General features: G+C 45.6%; 1 protein-coding gene across 1 annotated transcript in view; it reads left to right on the top strand.

The window, feature by feature from the left end:
• The window catches only part of DSCAM (DS cell adhesion molecule), a gene marked incomplete at its 5' end in the record, with an annotated part of 740,232 nt that overhangs the window by 683,481 nt on the left and 43,080 nt on the right, over nt 1-13,671 (top strand). Inside the window, 3 exons of the mRNA XM_065875917.1 lie at nt 752-940; nt 2,471-2,761; nt 6,148-6,324. Coding sequence (XP_065731989.1) covers nt 752-940; nt 2,471-2,761; nt 6,148-6,324 — 657 coding nt within the window. The remainder of the gene's footprint in view (nt 1-751; nt 941-2,470; nt 2,762-6,147; nt 6,325-13,671) is intronic.

Here is a 13,671-nt window from a genome sequence, read left to right as displayed (position 1 = left end):
ATGTGAACATTTAGGATACAAGGACAGAGCAGACAGGATACGTTTTCCCCAGGAAGGCGGCTGGGCTGACAGGGATGAAGGCATAACAGGGAGGGATGTCTCAGTGATCACAGGAATGCAGGCTTCAGATTCTGGCGGTAGGATTTGAATCTTGCTTATAAGACCCTAGAGTGGTCACCTAACCTCTCTGGACCTCAGGCTCTTCATCAACACTGTGGAGATCGTAATTACTAATCCACAGGGTTATGCGAGGTGATGTGAGTAACAGGCTGTGGACAATGTCTGGCACAGTCATTGTGGACTGGAAGGGCGTGGCTGAGGAGATTCCTACCCCCACTTCTAACTTACCCCTTTTTCAGAGCTTTGGTTCTCTTAAAAAGAACCCAGCTTCAGACCATGCCCATCCCCAGGCATTCGGCACGTGTGCTTGCAAGGTCAGATATTTAGAGATTCAGTATCCATTCCCTGCTGCCCAGTTACACCTTTTAAAGGGAATGGGCAGAAAGTGGTTTTATCTTCCTCGCGCTATCCAGCAATCCCACCGTAGTAACGTCTGGCGTGGCCTAAATACCTCATAATCAATATATCATCACAGTACTTCTCCCAGCCTGGGTTCAGTTTCCTGGAGTCAGCAAGAGCTCAGGTGTTCCCTTCCAAAGATGTGCAAATTCTGAGAACGCATCCCATGCAGGGTGCAAACTTCTGATAGAAAGCAAATAACGCTCTTCGGAATATTTCTTGTTTTCTGAAGGTTACATATTGCAGTACTCTGAGGATAACAGTGAGCAGTGGGGAAGTTTTCCCATCAGCCCAAGCGAACGTTCTTACCGCCTGGAAAATCTGAAATGTGGGACTTGGTACAAGTTCACTCTTACTGCACAAAATGGAGTGGGACCCGGGCGCATAAGTGAAATCATAGAAGCGAAAACATTAGGAAAAGGTATGTAAGACTTCTTAATTTCTAGATTTCCTGTTTTCCAAATCAAAGGGGAGACTGGAATCAGAAAAGATGCATCATACATTTACATGTTTGTGAGTTTGAACTTTATTATTCCCCAGATGGGTTTGGCAGTGTTACAGGGTATTGAAAGAGATGGCCAGTCCATACAGAATATTCTGGTTCTCTCTTTTCATTATTTCATTTGCAGTTTAAAGGAAGAGTGTCTGCAGATATAGAAAACAGACTTATGGTTCCCAAAGGGGAAAAGTGAGGAGGAGAGATAAATTAGGAGTTTGGGATGAACAGATACACACACGACTGTACACAGAAGAGATAATCAGCAAGGCCCTACTGTAGAGCACTGGGAACTCTACTCAATATTTTGTAGTACCCTATAAGGGAAAAGAATCTGAAAAATAATAGATAGATAGATGTATAACTGAATCACTTTGCTGAAACTAGCGCAACGTTGAACATCAACTATACTTCAATAAAAATAAATAAATATATTAAAAAAAGAGTGTCATTTGAAAATCAAGGGCTTTGGTGCCGACAGAAAGTTCCCAGGCTGAGTAGTCGTGAAATGCGCTCTTTGCCCTCTCACCTTCTTCTGGGGTGACCTTCTCCCTTAGTCTCCTCACCCCCTTCCACCTATAACTGTCAGATTGCCTCACAGGCCCCACTTTCCAGGTGAGAAGTCACCGGGGTAGACTGTGAACCTTGAGTGTGAGTCGGTTTTTCCTCTGAAAATGGACCTTCAGGGAGGCGAACCCCAGGGCAGTGATGTTCAGGGGTGAAATTTGCAGCTCAGAAACACCAGCAGGAGGGAGGGACATGGCTGCACGTGAGTGCACGTGATGGGGCGGGGAGAGGGTCTTCGTAGGTTTCCTCACTGCTGACTCTCATCCAGTGGTGTGGACGGGATGGCAGGAGAGCAAGAGATTCGAAAATGAAGGCGTTATTTGGATGTGGCACCTGAGTTTTGGATAACGTGTACCAGGGTTCAGATGATGAGGGGTTGATTTATGCAGAAATATATACCCACTGGGTCCCTGGGCTCCAGTGTAAGCCGCTTGGATAGCAAGGATGCCCATGGGTACTTCCCAAATCCAAGTCTGACTTCTCTTGAGTCAGGTCCCTGAATGGACACGGGTCAGCCCAGCACATCACAGTGGTTCCTTCAAAACCACTCAAGGCGGATCAGTCCCTCAGAGCTACCCGGAGGCTGCATCCTGGGCTTAAGTTCTCAGTTTTGTCTACTAAATAAAACATAATTCTCAACTTTAAAAAATAACACTCAAGGAAGCGCATACATGAGAATAGCTTTGTTCTTCAGGGCACTAACGCTAAGATTCACAAAAACAACCTCTACCCACCCAAAGTTCCCTTTCACACCTGGGGAACATGGGTCCGTAAGATCCCTATAAATAGTGGACAAGCAGCCCATGACCCAGACTTGGACTGAGCCCCTCGCCTGTGGCGAAAGCAGCCCAAGGGAAACGTGGGACGCCTCTGTGCCCTCTCCCGCAGAGCCCCAGTTCTCGAAGGAGCAGGAACTCTTCGCCAGCATCAACACCACACGCGTGAGGCTGAACCTCATCGGCTGGAATGACGGCGGCTGCCCCATCACCTCCTTCACACTCGAGTACAGACCCTTCGGGACCACGGTCTGGACCACGGCTCAGCGGACCTCTCTTTCCAAGTCGTACATCCTGTATGACCTGCAGGAAGCCACGTGGTATGAGCTGCAGATGAGGGCGTGCAACAGCGCTGGCTGTGCCGAGAAGCAGGCCAACTTTGCCACACTCAACTACGACGGCAGTAAGCTGGCCGGCTGGCCTCCCTTCTGTGTCTCGGGATGTGTGCCCCTGCTCGCCGTCCCTCCCCCATCTGACATCCATCCTCGGCACAGTGGGGCTCGTGCCCGCCGATCCCCTTAGGCTTTGGGGCCTTTCAGTCTGCTGTCCCCAGGGCTCCCTAGACCAGGTACCCACGTGACCTTGGCCGTGTTCCAGGAAGGAGGGACGGAGGGCCCGCAGGCAGCTCGTTAGGGAGTCTCGGGGCAGGAGTGAATTCTCCTGGGGCTGAAGCCTTCTGTGCCACGTGGTTGTGTGCTTGGTCATGACTGTGAGCTAACATTGCTTTTGTTGTCTCCCTCCCCTCCTCCCACCCCATCCCAATCCACATAACAGCTTTCTTTTTTGCTCTCATTTAGCCCTTCAGCTGCATGTGCAAAAACAGTCTTCCATCAGTAAAGGAGCTTATGTTAGTCTCTGAGCAGAAATAGAGGCACTGATGGAAATAGAATAATGTCATGGGATGTTAGTAGACACACACACACACACACACACATGCACACATGCATGCAATTGGCATGGGCTTTCTGAAAACCAGGTGAGGTATCTTGTGACATTTAGTTGACTGAAAATAAGTGATAGAAATTTTTATCCTTTTTTGCTCCAACTAGTATAAGGGCCATTTCTTGATGTTGAACAAATGCCAAGCCCAGTGAAGCTAAAGGGTGGCGTGACATTGACCGTTCTGCAGTCAGGAAACTTCAGAAAGTCCTAACTGGCAGCAAGTTGATGCTGATTTCTGCAGCCTTGCAGTGATTTTCACTCGGGGAAAGGCAGGGTTGAATTAGGTGCTGTGATTACAGGGTAAAACTGGCCACCATTCATCAGACAGTTTGGAGCTCCGGGCTTAGCTCCCTCAGAGACCCTGTCCAGTGTCCATCAGTCGGGTTGGACCACAGTGCTGATGACTTACCCAAAAAGTCTGTGCCAGAGCTAACACCCCAATACTCTGTTCTTCGCTAGACAGGCTGAGGGGTGTTCGCTCCTCTGCTTACGTGCACTTGGGATCTCGCTTAATCAATACTCTGGCAGGAACTTCCCTGGAGTGCAGGTTATCCTGTTCTAAGAAAAGAGGGTACGTAAACCCAAGGACCCTCGGACACGACCAAAGGATGCTCCAGAGGTGTTGTAGACGTGGCTCCTCCCTTCGCCATTTTCTCCTGGACTGTCCTGGCCAGCCGAGGGCTTGTTCCTCCCACCCTGGCACACTGTAAACCCACCCCTGAGTCTCCCACCAAGGTCGTCTCCCCACAGATCCCTCCTCAGCCAGAGCCCAGGGTCGCCCACAGCATTTAGGGCCTGGGTGGGGTGAAGGCAGGAAGGTGCCAAGGTGGGAGTCCTGGTGCTGGTTACACCAGCCTGGGCCCCGCAGCTCCTGAGGCACCTGGTCCAGCTCCCGGACAGTGAGGCTTCTCTTCAAAAGCTCTGATCCTCGTGGGCTACGTCTTTCTAACCTTCTAGCCTCAATCACAAGCGACTTCACTCCAAGAGGTCCCGTCACAGAGCACCAGCCACCGCAGAGCAGTGTGGACAACTTGCTTTCTCCTCCAACACGGTTTCATTCTTTGATCTGACAAAATAAAGGACTTCAACACTGACCATTTTCCCTAGCATGTAAGGGCTCCCCAAAGCCCTTTGCTAGCAGGGTACACACTTGGGCAGGGAGTATATTTCTTACTTTAGATGATTGATGTCCATTAATTGCCTTACGACTATCACGCTGTGATGCCCAGCTTCTTCGTAATCTGTGTGGTCCAGAGCACGGGGCTTCAAGGTGCACATCCGTGACAGGTTCACAGCTAATCATTTAATTAGAAACCACTCGCGTGCAACATTTGAAACTGTCCTTCTAACTTACAAAGTGCTCTGCAGATCTTAAATATTTGTCTTCGAAAAGAAATATTCTCACTTTATCCAAGATCTTAGATTAAGTCACGAAAAAGTCCTGGGAGCTACATTTAAAATTTTCTGAAATCTGAAATAATCTTGTTACACTAGAAATAAGAATACATATGTATATTTTCCTTGAAAAAAGGTTTCCTTTTTTTTTGAACTAAGCTTGTGGATATAAAGCTTTAATATCCTTTTTGTCACTTCTGCCTGAAGAATTTTTTTTCATTTTAGGAACGACAAATGTTGACCATTAGCTTTATATCTATCAATACCAGTCAGATTTCAGATCCGCCCGTGGCTTTATTTGACTCTTTCTTCTGCCATTTCCTCAGCCAAATGTTTCCACTGGTCCTGTGTCATCTTGGTTTTGCAGGCCCATCCTCACCTGCATCCCCTTACGTGCCTCTTATGTGGGTTCTGAGCATTTGCAGACTTGGGTTTGCAGCCAAAGCACTCTATATCAAGTTGCAAGAATGATCTTCTTGGCCTTAGCCGATAGCAAAGGGACCCGTCATTCTATTGTCCCTGCGATACTCACTAAATGCAGGACAAGACTCTTTTTGCTCAGAGGGAAATTGCATTATTTTTGCATTATTTTTCCTGAATCACTGACTTCCTGGTCCTTGTTTTACATGGAAGATACAGTGGACTGGAGCATCTTACCTAATGGTCGGTGCTAAAACGCAGGCCCCATAAAATGTGGATGCCTGTGTTTGAATCTCTGCACCCATTGTATTAAAGCCTCTGAGCAGAAGGCAGCTTAACGCAGCTCAGAGTTCAGTCTGCTTAGGTGTTTCCTTGTAATTCTAAATAATCTGAATTTCACAGCTTTATGTGGGCCAATAAGTAGCTTTTGCTTTAGAGACTTGGATGGCTCCCCTTTGAAGAGTTGGTTTTACTCTTATACCCGGAAATAGTTTTAGAAGTAAATTTGGCCTTACACCCGTGATAAAAAGCAAGTGAATAACCAAACAGAAAGAGATTTTAAGCTCCTTTAAGCAGGCTCATCTGGTACCGTCTCCCCACAGACTCCCTTCTGTCCACTTGCCAAACCCATTGTTCCTTCTCTGATGTGCAGCATTTCAAACAGCCCCTCTCAATTGTGCTCTGGGTGACGCTCAACTCCACGGAAGTGTGTGTGGCTCTTCTAAGTGCCCAGCCTGGACCTCATGCTTTCAAGTGTCTGCACCCAGCAGTACGTTGCCAAATGAAGTCCCTGTCCAAAAAACAAGGTGCTCTGCCCTTCGCGCACACTCTGGTTCGACGTTCCGTAGAGTGAGCGTAGGAGGGGAGCGAGGCAGGAAAGGAATGAACGAGGACTTAGAGGGAGCGTTCCTCTCATCCCCATCACCGCGGACGCCCTCGCTCACTCGCGCGGTTCTGGTAACCCGTCATCCCTAAAAACTCCGCCATGCTGTCGTCATTAACTGCCGCCTAACATCATGGCCCTGCTTTCAGGTACAGTCCCTCCACTCATTAAGTCAGTTGTCCAAAGCGATGAAGGGCTGGCGACCAATGAAGGGCTCAAGATGCTGGTGACCATCTCCTGTATCCTGGTGGGCTTGCTGCTGCTGTTCGTACTCCTGCTGGTGGTTCGGAGGAGGAGACGGGAGCAGAGGCTGAAGAGGCTGAGAGGTGAGTGGAGGCTCAGCCGTCCCCCCCCACAAAGCAGGACAGACGGCTGGCTAGGAGGGAATCGGCCCCGTGGAGTGCCTTACCCTCTCTGCGCCAGGTTCCCCGCGCTGCCTGCTTCTGTGACCTGTGATGTGCCGGCAGCAGTACGGCGGGGCCTCACACGCAAGTCATGCAAATGTTACGACTCAGAAGTTGAGTGAAAGCCAACCTCTTTCACGTCTCCAGCAAGGCAGGCAAAGAGAATGACTTTCACGAGGGTTTGCCAACCCCACTCTTTAATGTTGAGCCGCCACAGCAAGGCCACCAATTACGGCCTCCTTTATTTTTATTTTATTTCATTTTTAACATCTTTATCGGAGTATGATTGCTTTACAAGGATGAGTTAGTTTCTGCTGTATCGCAAAGTGAATCAGCTATACATATATATATATATCCCCATATCTCCTCCCTCTTGTGTCTCCCTCCCACCCTCCCTATCCCACCCCTCTAGGTGGTCACAAAGCACCGAGCTGATCTCCCTGTGCTATGCGGCTGCTTCCCACTAGCTATCTATTTTACATTTGGTAGTGTATATGTGTCCATGCCACTCTCTCACTTCGTCCCAGCTTACCCTTCCCCCTCCCGGTGTCCTCAAGTCCATTCTCTACGTCTGCGTCTTTATTCCTGTCCTGCCCCTAGATTCTTCAGAACCTTTTTTTTTTTTTAGATTCCATATATACGTGTTAGCATACGGTATTTGTTTTTCTCTTTCTGACTTACTTCACTCTGTATGACAGACTCTAGGTCCATCCACTTCACTACAAGTAACTCAATTTCGTTTATTTTCGTTATTTTACAAATGGACAAATAAGTCCATTTGTATCTTTTTTTTTCTAGATTCCACATATAAGTGATACAGTATAATATTTGTCTTTCTCTGACTAGTATGATCATCTCTAGGTCTATCCCGGTTGTTGTAAGTGGCATCATTTCATTCTTTTTATGGCTGAGTAATATTCCATTGTATATATGTGCCACATCTTCTTTATCCATTCATCTGTCGATGGGCACTTAAGTTGCTTCCATGTCCTGCCTATTGTAAATAGAGCTGCAATGAACTTTGCGGTACATGACTCTTTTCGAATTGTGGTTTTCTCAGGGTATCCTTTAAAAAGACCTTCCAGATTGGTTCTGGAAATGAGAACTATTTTATAGCCAGGAAATGGAAATTGAGGGCTTATGGTCCTGGGAAAGCATTGTGAGGCAGGAAACACACACTTCACTGAATGAGAAATCAGAGCTGAAGCTTGGTTTAAGAGTTTTGTTTTAACTAAGAAAAAAAAAGAAGGAAAGAATGGAAGATGAGATCTTGGACCAGATGGGAGCCTTTGTCAGCAGCACCGTTATTCCCATGTCTGGCTCTGTAGATTCTGTGCTACAGGGCTCTTCCAGCTTCTGGCCAACAGCCCTACCTACCCTGGCTGTGCAGTGTGAGGCCAATGAGTTCTTTCCTATGCAAAGCCCTGTGCAGGACAGTGCTCTGAGTCCCTCCTCTTTACCTGTCAGGGTATTTAACCACGTCGCTTCTTGGTAAAATGTATATATAAGCTGCCTGCATTTTAATATCAGTGCAGTGAGGAGTATGCAACATCCCATGTATTCTTCAAAGTTGCATTTGAGGAACAGGCCTGGAAGCCCTGTCCCTATTCTACATCTGGGATATCCCCAAGCCTGGCTGGTAGACTTGGAAAGCATTGACCACTTGTGTAAATGCTTGATTTGACTGTAGTCCAGTTAGAACAGCAGAACATGGGGACATTTTCACCTGTCTTCAGGTAGCCAGAGCACTCCTTTTGATGGGACTCTAACCCATTTTACTATCAATGTGCTTCTAGTTGGCCAACAAATTAAAATATCTGAAGTACATGGCACTCCATCTGCACACTTTAATAGTTCTTCCGTTTACACCTTCTGTAGCCCAATAATTCAGATGAACCGTCAATCTCATTGAAATATTCTTTCTAAATCACATTCTCCACTTACCTTTTAATTTTGCAGATTCTCTTGAGTGAGTCCTATATCCTAAGGGCCGTGCTAGGTGCTCGATGTACAAGATGAAAAGAAAGAGCCTTCTGAACTTTAGGTTTAGTGTATGAGGCAGACGCACAGGCAGGTACCAGGAAAAGAGCCAAAATGTCACGAATGCTAAAACAAACAAATCCTACCTAAGCATAAAAGAGGAGGTGATTCATCACAGCTAGGGAGGAAAGGGGGGGCATTCAAGAGCTACAGAAAACAGCACTACAAAAACATAATGTTCTAATCTATTGAGAAATTCAATATCAGGTGAGCTGTGCTGGATTCCATTCACAAGTGTTCGTGATTAAAATATCAAAAGGGGGGCTTCCCTGGTGGCACGGTGGTTGGGAGTCCCCCTGCCGATGCACGGGGCGCGGGTTCGTGCCCGGGTCTGGGAAGATCCCACATGCCTCGGAGCGAGGTCCGAGTACCGCAAAAAAAAAAAAAAAATACCAAAAGGACTTTATTTTTATAACCCCTCTTTCACCGAAAACAGAAACCCATTGTGTGGACTTTAGGGACATCATTATAGAGGTACCAGGGTGGCGTGTTTTTGTTGCATTTAGACAGCCATGTCTAACTGGCTGCACTTAGAGGGCTATGAATTGCCCATATAACGTTCTTAAAAATCAATGGTAACATTTTCTCATCCATCATTTCTATTTGATGACAAGGGTTTGGCAGCAAATGAGTTAAACGTTGAGGAAATCCTTCCCAGCATCTTCCACCCTCTCCCAAATTCACCTTTTCTTTTTGCCCCTGGTCCCCGTTGCTTACTTTTACCTCCCCAACTATTGTTTGATTTTCCTCTTCTACTTATGACTTAAGCACCTCAACTTCGTTCTGCTTTACCAAGAGTAAGGAAAAGATGCTAAAGATGTTGCTGACTCTTCCTGGTGTATTTGAGTTAGACTGATGACAGGTGCGACATCCTTCCTTTTTGTTCTTAATAGTCCCTTGTAATTTAGTTATTGCTTTGCAAGGCCTCTGTCCAGAAAATATCCTGGGCTGGCATTTTTATTGTCAGCATCTCTGCTATTTGACACCACTATTTTGTAGCTGGTCTTCGTAAAGAAAGCAATACATTACATTAGCGAGTCCAGCCTTTCATTCCCCAGAAATGGTTTTGCTTTCTTTGTGCCAGAGAAGAGATAGAGCCAGCACAAAGGTTTCAGTGGGATGAAAATAAGTGCTGTGGAAAAGAAGATGTATTCATGGGAGATGCTGAGAAGCAAAGTATTCCAGAGAAGTAGCTTGCAGGGCATAAAGGTATCTGCAGTCTTGCATTTTACGTGCTTAATAAAAGCTTCCAAATCAAGAGTCTGACAAGAGGGCAGCAAGAAGGCAAAATGATCGGACACCTAATTCCATCGCCTTCCAAATGGCAAGTTTTACTTTGGATGCACTGAAATATTTAATTCAACACACCCTCATTGATTATCTACCACATGCCAGGTGTAACATTTTTTTAAAACCAACAGTAAAATTTTCTTATTAACCATTTCTATTTGATCACAAGATTTTGGCTATGTCCTAGAGAGAAAAAAAGGTTACTAAGATTCTGTCCCAGAATGGTCAGCAAAGGCTTTCAAGGGACAGACTCATCTTTCTTTAACATTGAAAACTGTGTCATAAAAGGGCAGAGCAAGTGACTAGGGCTGTTTAGGGGGAATCAGTGAAAGGCCAGACCTTGCCCCCAAAAGATCTTTGTCTTTTAGGCCTGAAGGGCCCTTGAAATGTTATGTTAATTAATAACACAAAATGTTTCCAATTCTCTCATGAAAAGAAAGCACAGCCACAGAGTTTACGGTAGTAGGTGCCTATCTATTAAACAGAGTTCATAAGTAGAATCATCCAGTTACTACCTGACCCACATAAGGCACAGATCCTATCCATGGGTTAGAATCAGTTCAAATATATTTACAGATTGAATGGCTTCATACAATATTTTATAGTGTAAAATAAGGACATTTCTAATAATATGTCAAAGTTGCCCGAGCAACTACTGATCAGGATCAAAACTGGAAATAAATCTGGATTATAGGAAAATACTGTAGGGTCCCTAATGAACACTGTAAGATCAACTCCCTGTCATAGACCTTGTTTGATTGCTAGATGGTACTCAATCTTTTTAAGCAGGTTTGTTTCACCGTATAGACAAGCAACCTAGTGAATGCTCCATACGTAAATGTGCTTTTATGTAAAAATCCAAAAAAAAAAGAAAGAAAGAAAATGGGACTCAAGCAATTTAGCCAACCTATATTCTTCCTTCCTGAGCGCTTGACTAATTTTAGAGCCTAGTGACCTCCTAAAGTCTAAATTGTCTTCAAGTGCTACATTTTTTTAACAATCTGTAACCTTATCCAGGAGTTCAGAAGCCACATTTTGCTTTAAGTCATGCCCTGATTTTCCCCCACCGCTAGATCCTTTGAAGTGCAAGGTTATAAAATAAATCACCATGATCCCAGCAGACACAACCTTATAAAACTTTGATTCCCATGTCAAGCAAACAGGTCCAGGATCACTAAAAGCTTCCCCCTCTAGTATGAGTTTACCCAAGAGGATGCAAAGCACCAACCCGTATGGGTCAACGGGCAGCGTCAAGCCAAAAAGCTACTTCCAAGACTTCAAAGAAGCCAAAGATAAAAATCAGTATATGACATAAAACTTGACCATGTTTCCGTGGCAAAATGGCCTTCTTCCCTTGAACAGAAGCCTATTTATTACTTTAAGCTTGCTTTAAAGTGCATTAACACTCTAAGGCCCATTAGTTCCAGGAGGCCGTTCTCAGAGAGAACGTGACCTTGGAGCCCTCCACAGGCACAGCTGAAGGGGTGGGCCACGACTGTTTAATATTCCATTAATCTGCCCTGCAAATGAGCTAAATCTCTCCTCATCTGTAAGACCAAAGCTTAGCTTGAACTTCAATAATGTAAAGGAAGAAAGGTGTGCATCTAGGAGCGCAAAGACCTTGGACTCAAGGTAGACTTGCGTAAAGATGGTCATGGCACTGATGCATTGAGTCCTACGTATGCAAATGGTCTCCGGTGCTCCATAGTGAAGGGGTGGGAGGTAGGCACCCGCAGAGACTTCATTGCCTAGCTCATAAATGCCCAGTTTGGGGCTTAGATGGGATCAGAAGCCTCTACTCTGAAACTTTAGTTCTCAGGTTTGCGTTTTCTTCCTTCCTTCCTCTTGTTTTTCCTTTTGACCTTCATTTTAAAAAACTTGTCCTTTCAAAACTTCAAATGTGTTATGGCAGAACTAAATTTTTAAAAAGGGGTTTCTGTGTCTGAGTGTGGGGAAACAAAGGAACAGTGGGATGGCAGCAGGGCCAGGCCCAGTGCAGCCGTGGAGCGAGGGACGGGGTGGGGGGGCGCAGGAGAAGGATGGGGAGTTGGGGTCACCCTGGGCTTTGCCCTCTGCCCACGTGCTCTGTTTCTTCCATGTTTGTATGTGCAACTTTCTGAGATGGCAAGTCTATACAGTTTTCTTTCTGGGATATATATTTTGTCATGGTTTTGGAATCAGCTTTCATTTGAGCTGATGATCGGGAGTCCTCTTTGCGACCTTGTAAAAATGTAAATGCAGGTTTTATAGCCCTTAGGAATATAGCTACTTTATGAGACCCCTTTAAATTCCACAGAAAGCAGGGATCGTTGCGAGGGAGCTTGCCAATAAGAGCTTTTGAGAGATGGTAAAGCAGGGGGACATCTGCTGCCGCCAAATTGGTTTTTATGTTTTTGTGGGTGTGTGCTAGTGACTGCTCAGTAGAGGTATGAACCAAAGCAGATGCCATTCACTCAACTAGAACTTCTTCGGAGATGAAAATGTAACGATGTGGCGATGAATGAGAGTCGTCCTTTTTAAAGAAACATTAGCGTATGCACTCAGGACTGCCACAGCTGCAATGTTGGAGGCCCATGCTGCCTTGTTAATAAGAACCCCTCATGCCACGTACAGACCCCACAGGAGTGATGGTCCACAAAGAACACGGAACCCGGGAGACCACACTGCGAGGCTCTTCATCCAGCTGAGGTGCCTCTTCCCAAGAACTGACTGAACCGTGTATTAATTGACAGAGTGCTAGCACTTTCCACGTTTTCTCTCTTCTTCCTTTTCCATAAGGCTTTACTATACTCTATCTTGCTTTAGTGTCTTAATAGCTGTGCAAATAGGTGCAAATAAGCTTGACACTGTTATGCTCTATTTTACTGACATGAAAACTGAAGGGAACTTGGAAATCACACATCAGTTAGGGAAGAATTAGCAGGAGAGCCGAAATCACTGTTGTCTACCCAGTTCTCTTCCTGTGAAACTTCTTCAGCTTTGGAACATTCAAGAAAGAAAGCCTGTCACATCCATATTAAGCTAGTTTAAAAAGATGTATCAAAGAAACGTAGAATTAAAAGATATATTAACACAGAATCAATAGTGACTTTATAATTTTATATTTGCCCATCAAAAATATTTGGTTTATTTATTTATTTATTTATTTTTTTTTTTTTTTTTTTTTTTTTTTTGCGGTACGCGGGCTTCTCACTGTTGTGGCCTCTCCCGTTGCAGAGCACAGGCTCCGGACGCGCAGGCCCAGCGGCCATGGCTCACGGGCCCAGCCGCTCCGCGGCATGTGGGATCTTCACGGATCGGGGCACGAACCCGTGTCCCCTGCATCAGCAGGCGGACCCCCAACCACTGCGCCACCAGGGAAGCCTGGTTTATTTATTTTTTATCTCTATATTCGCTACTACTCAGGCTCCCCTATATTTAAAAAAAAAAAAAGGATTCCTTCTTGTTTGCCTATCTTCTAACCTGCTGCCCTTCTTTCCATTTCTTTTCCCCACTGAATTCTTGAAAGAGTCTTTGATACTCAACTATTTACACTGAGCCTCACCAGCTCCCAAATCCTCAGTCTCACTGCTCTCCCCACCACTCAAATGAAAGTGCTCTCCTAAAGGCAGGTGACCAGTTACCTTCTGATCCCCAAATTCTCCTTTCATTATCATCTTCTAGCCCTCTTTGCACATTCACAGTGCTAGCACATGTTATTTTTTTGAAACTCCTTTTTTCCATCTTTCAATATCACTAGGCTACCCTGGTAGTGTTTCTCCACCATCTCCCCACCCAAAAGATGAAGAGCTGAGCACAAAGCCCAGGATGGGCACAGAGAAGTAGCCGGGGCTTCAGCAAAGGTGTCACAAAGTCTAAAAATCTCAGACTGAGCTGAAATTGGTGGAAAAAAGTGGCAGACAACACAAAAGGCTGTTGAGCTGTGTTGGGCAAGAAGAA

Source organism: Phocoena phocoena, chromosome 4, assembly GCF_963924675.1.
Source record: "Phocoena phocoena chromosome 4, mPhoPho1.1, whole genome shotgun sequence".
Taxonomy (NCBI): Eukaryota; Metazoa; Chordata; class Mammalia; order Artiodactyla; family Phocoenidae; genus Phocoena; species Phocoena phocoena.
The sequence above is the reverse complement of the archived record's forward strand: the minus strand, read 5'-3'. Positions and strand labels throughout refer to the sequence as shown.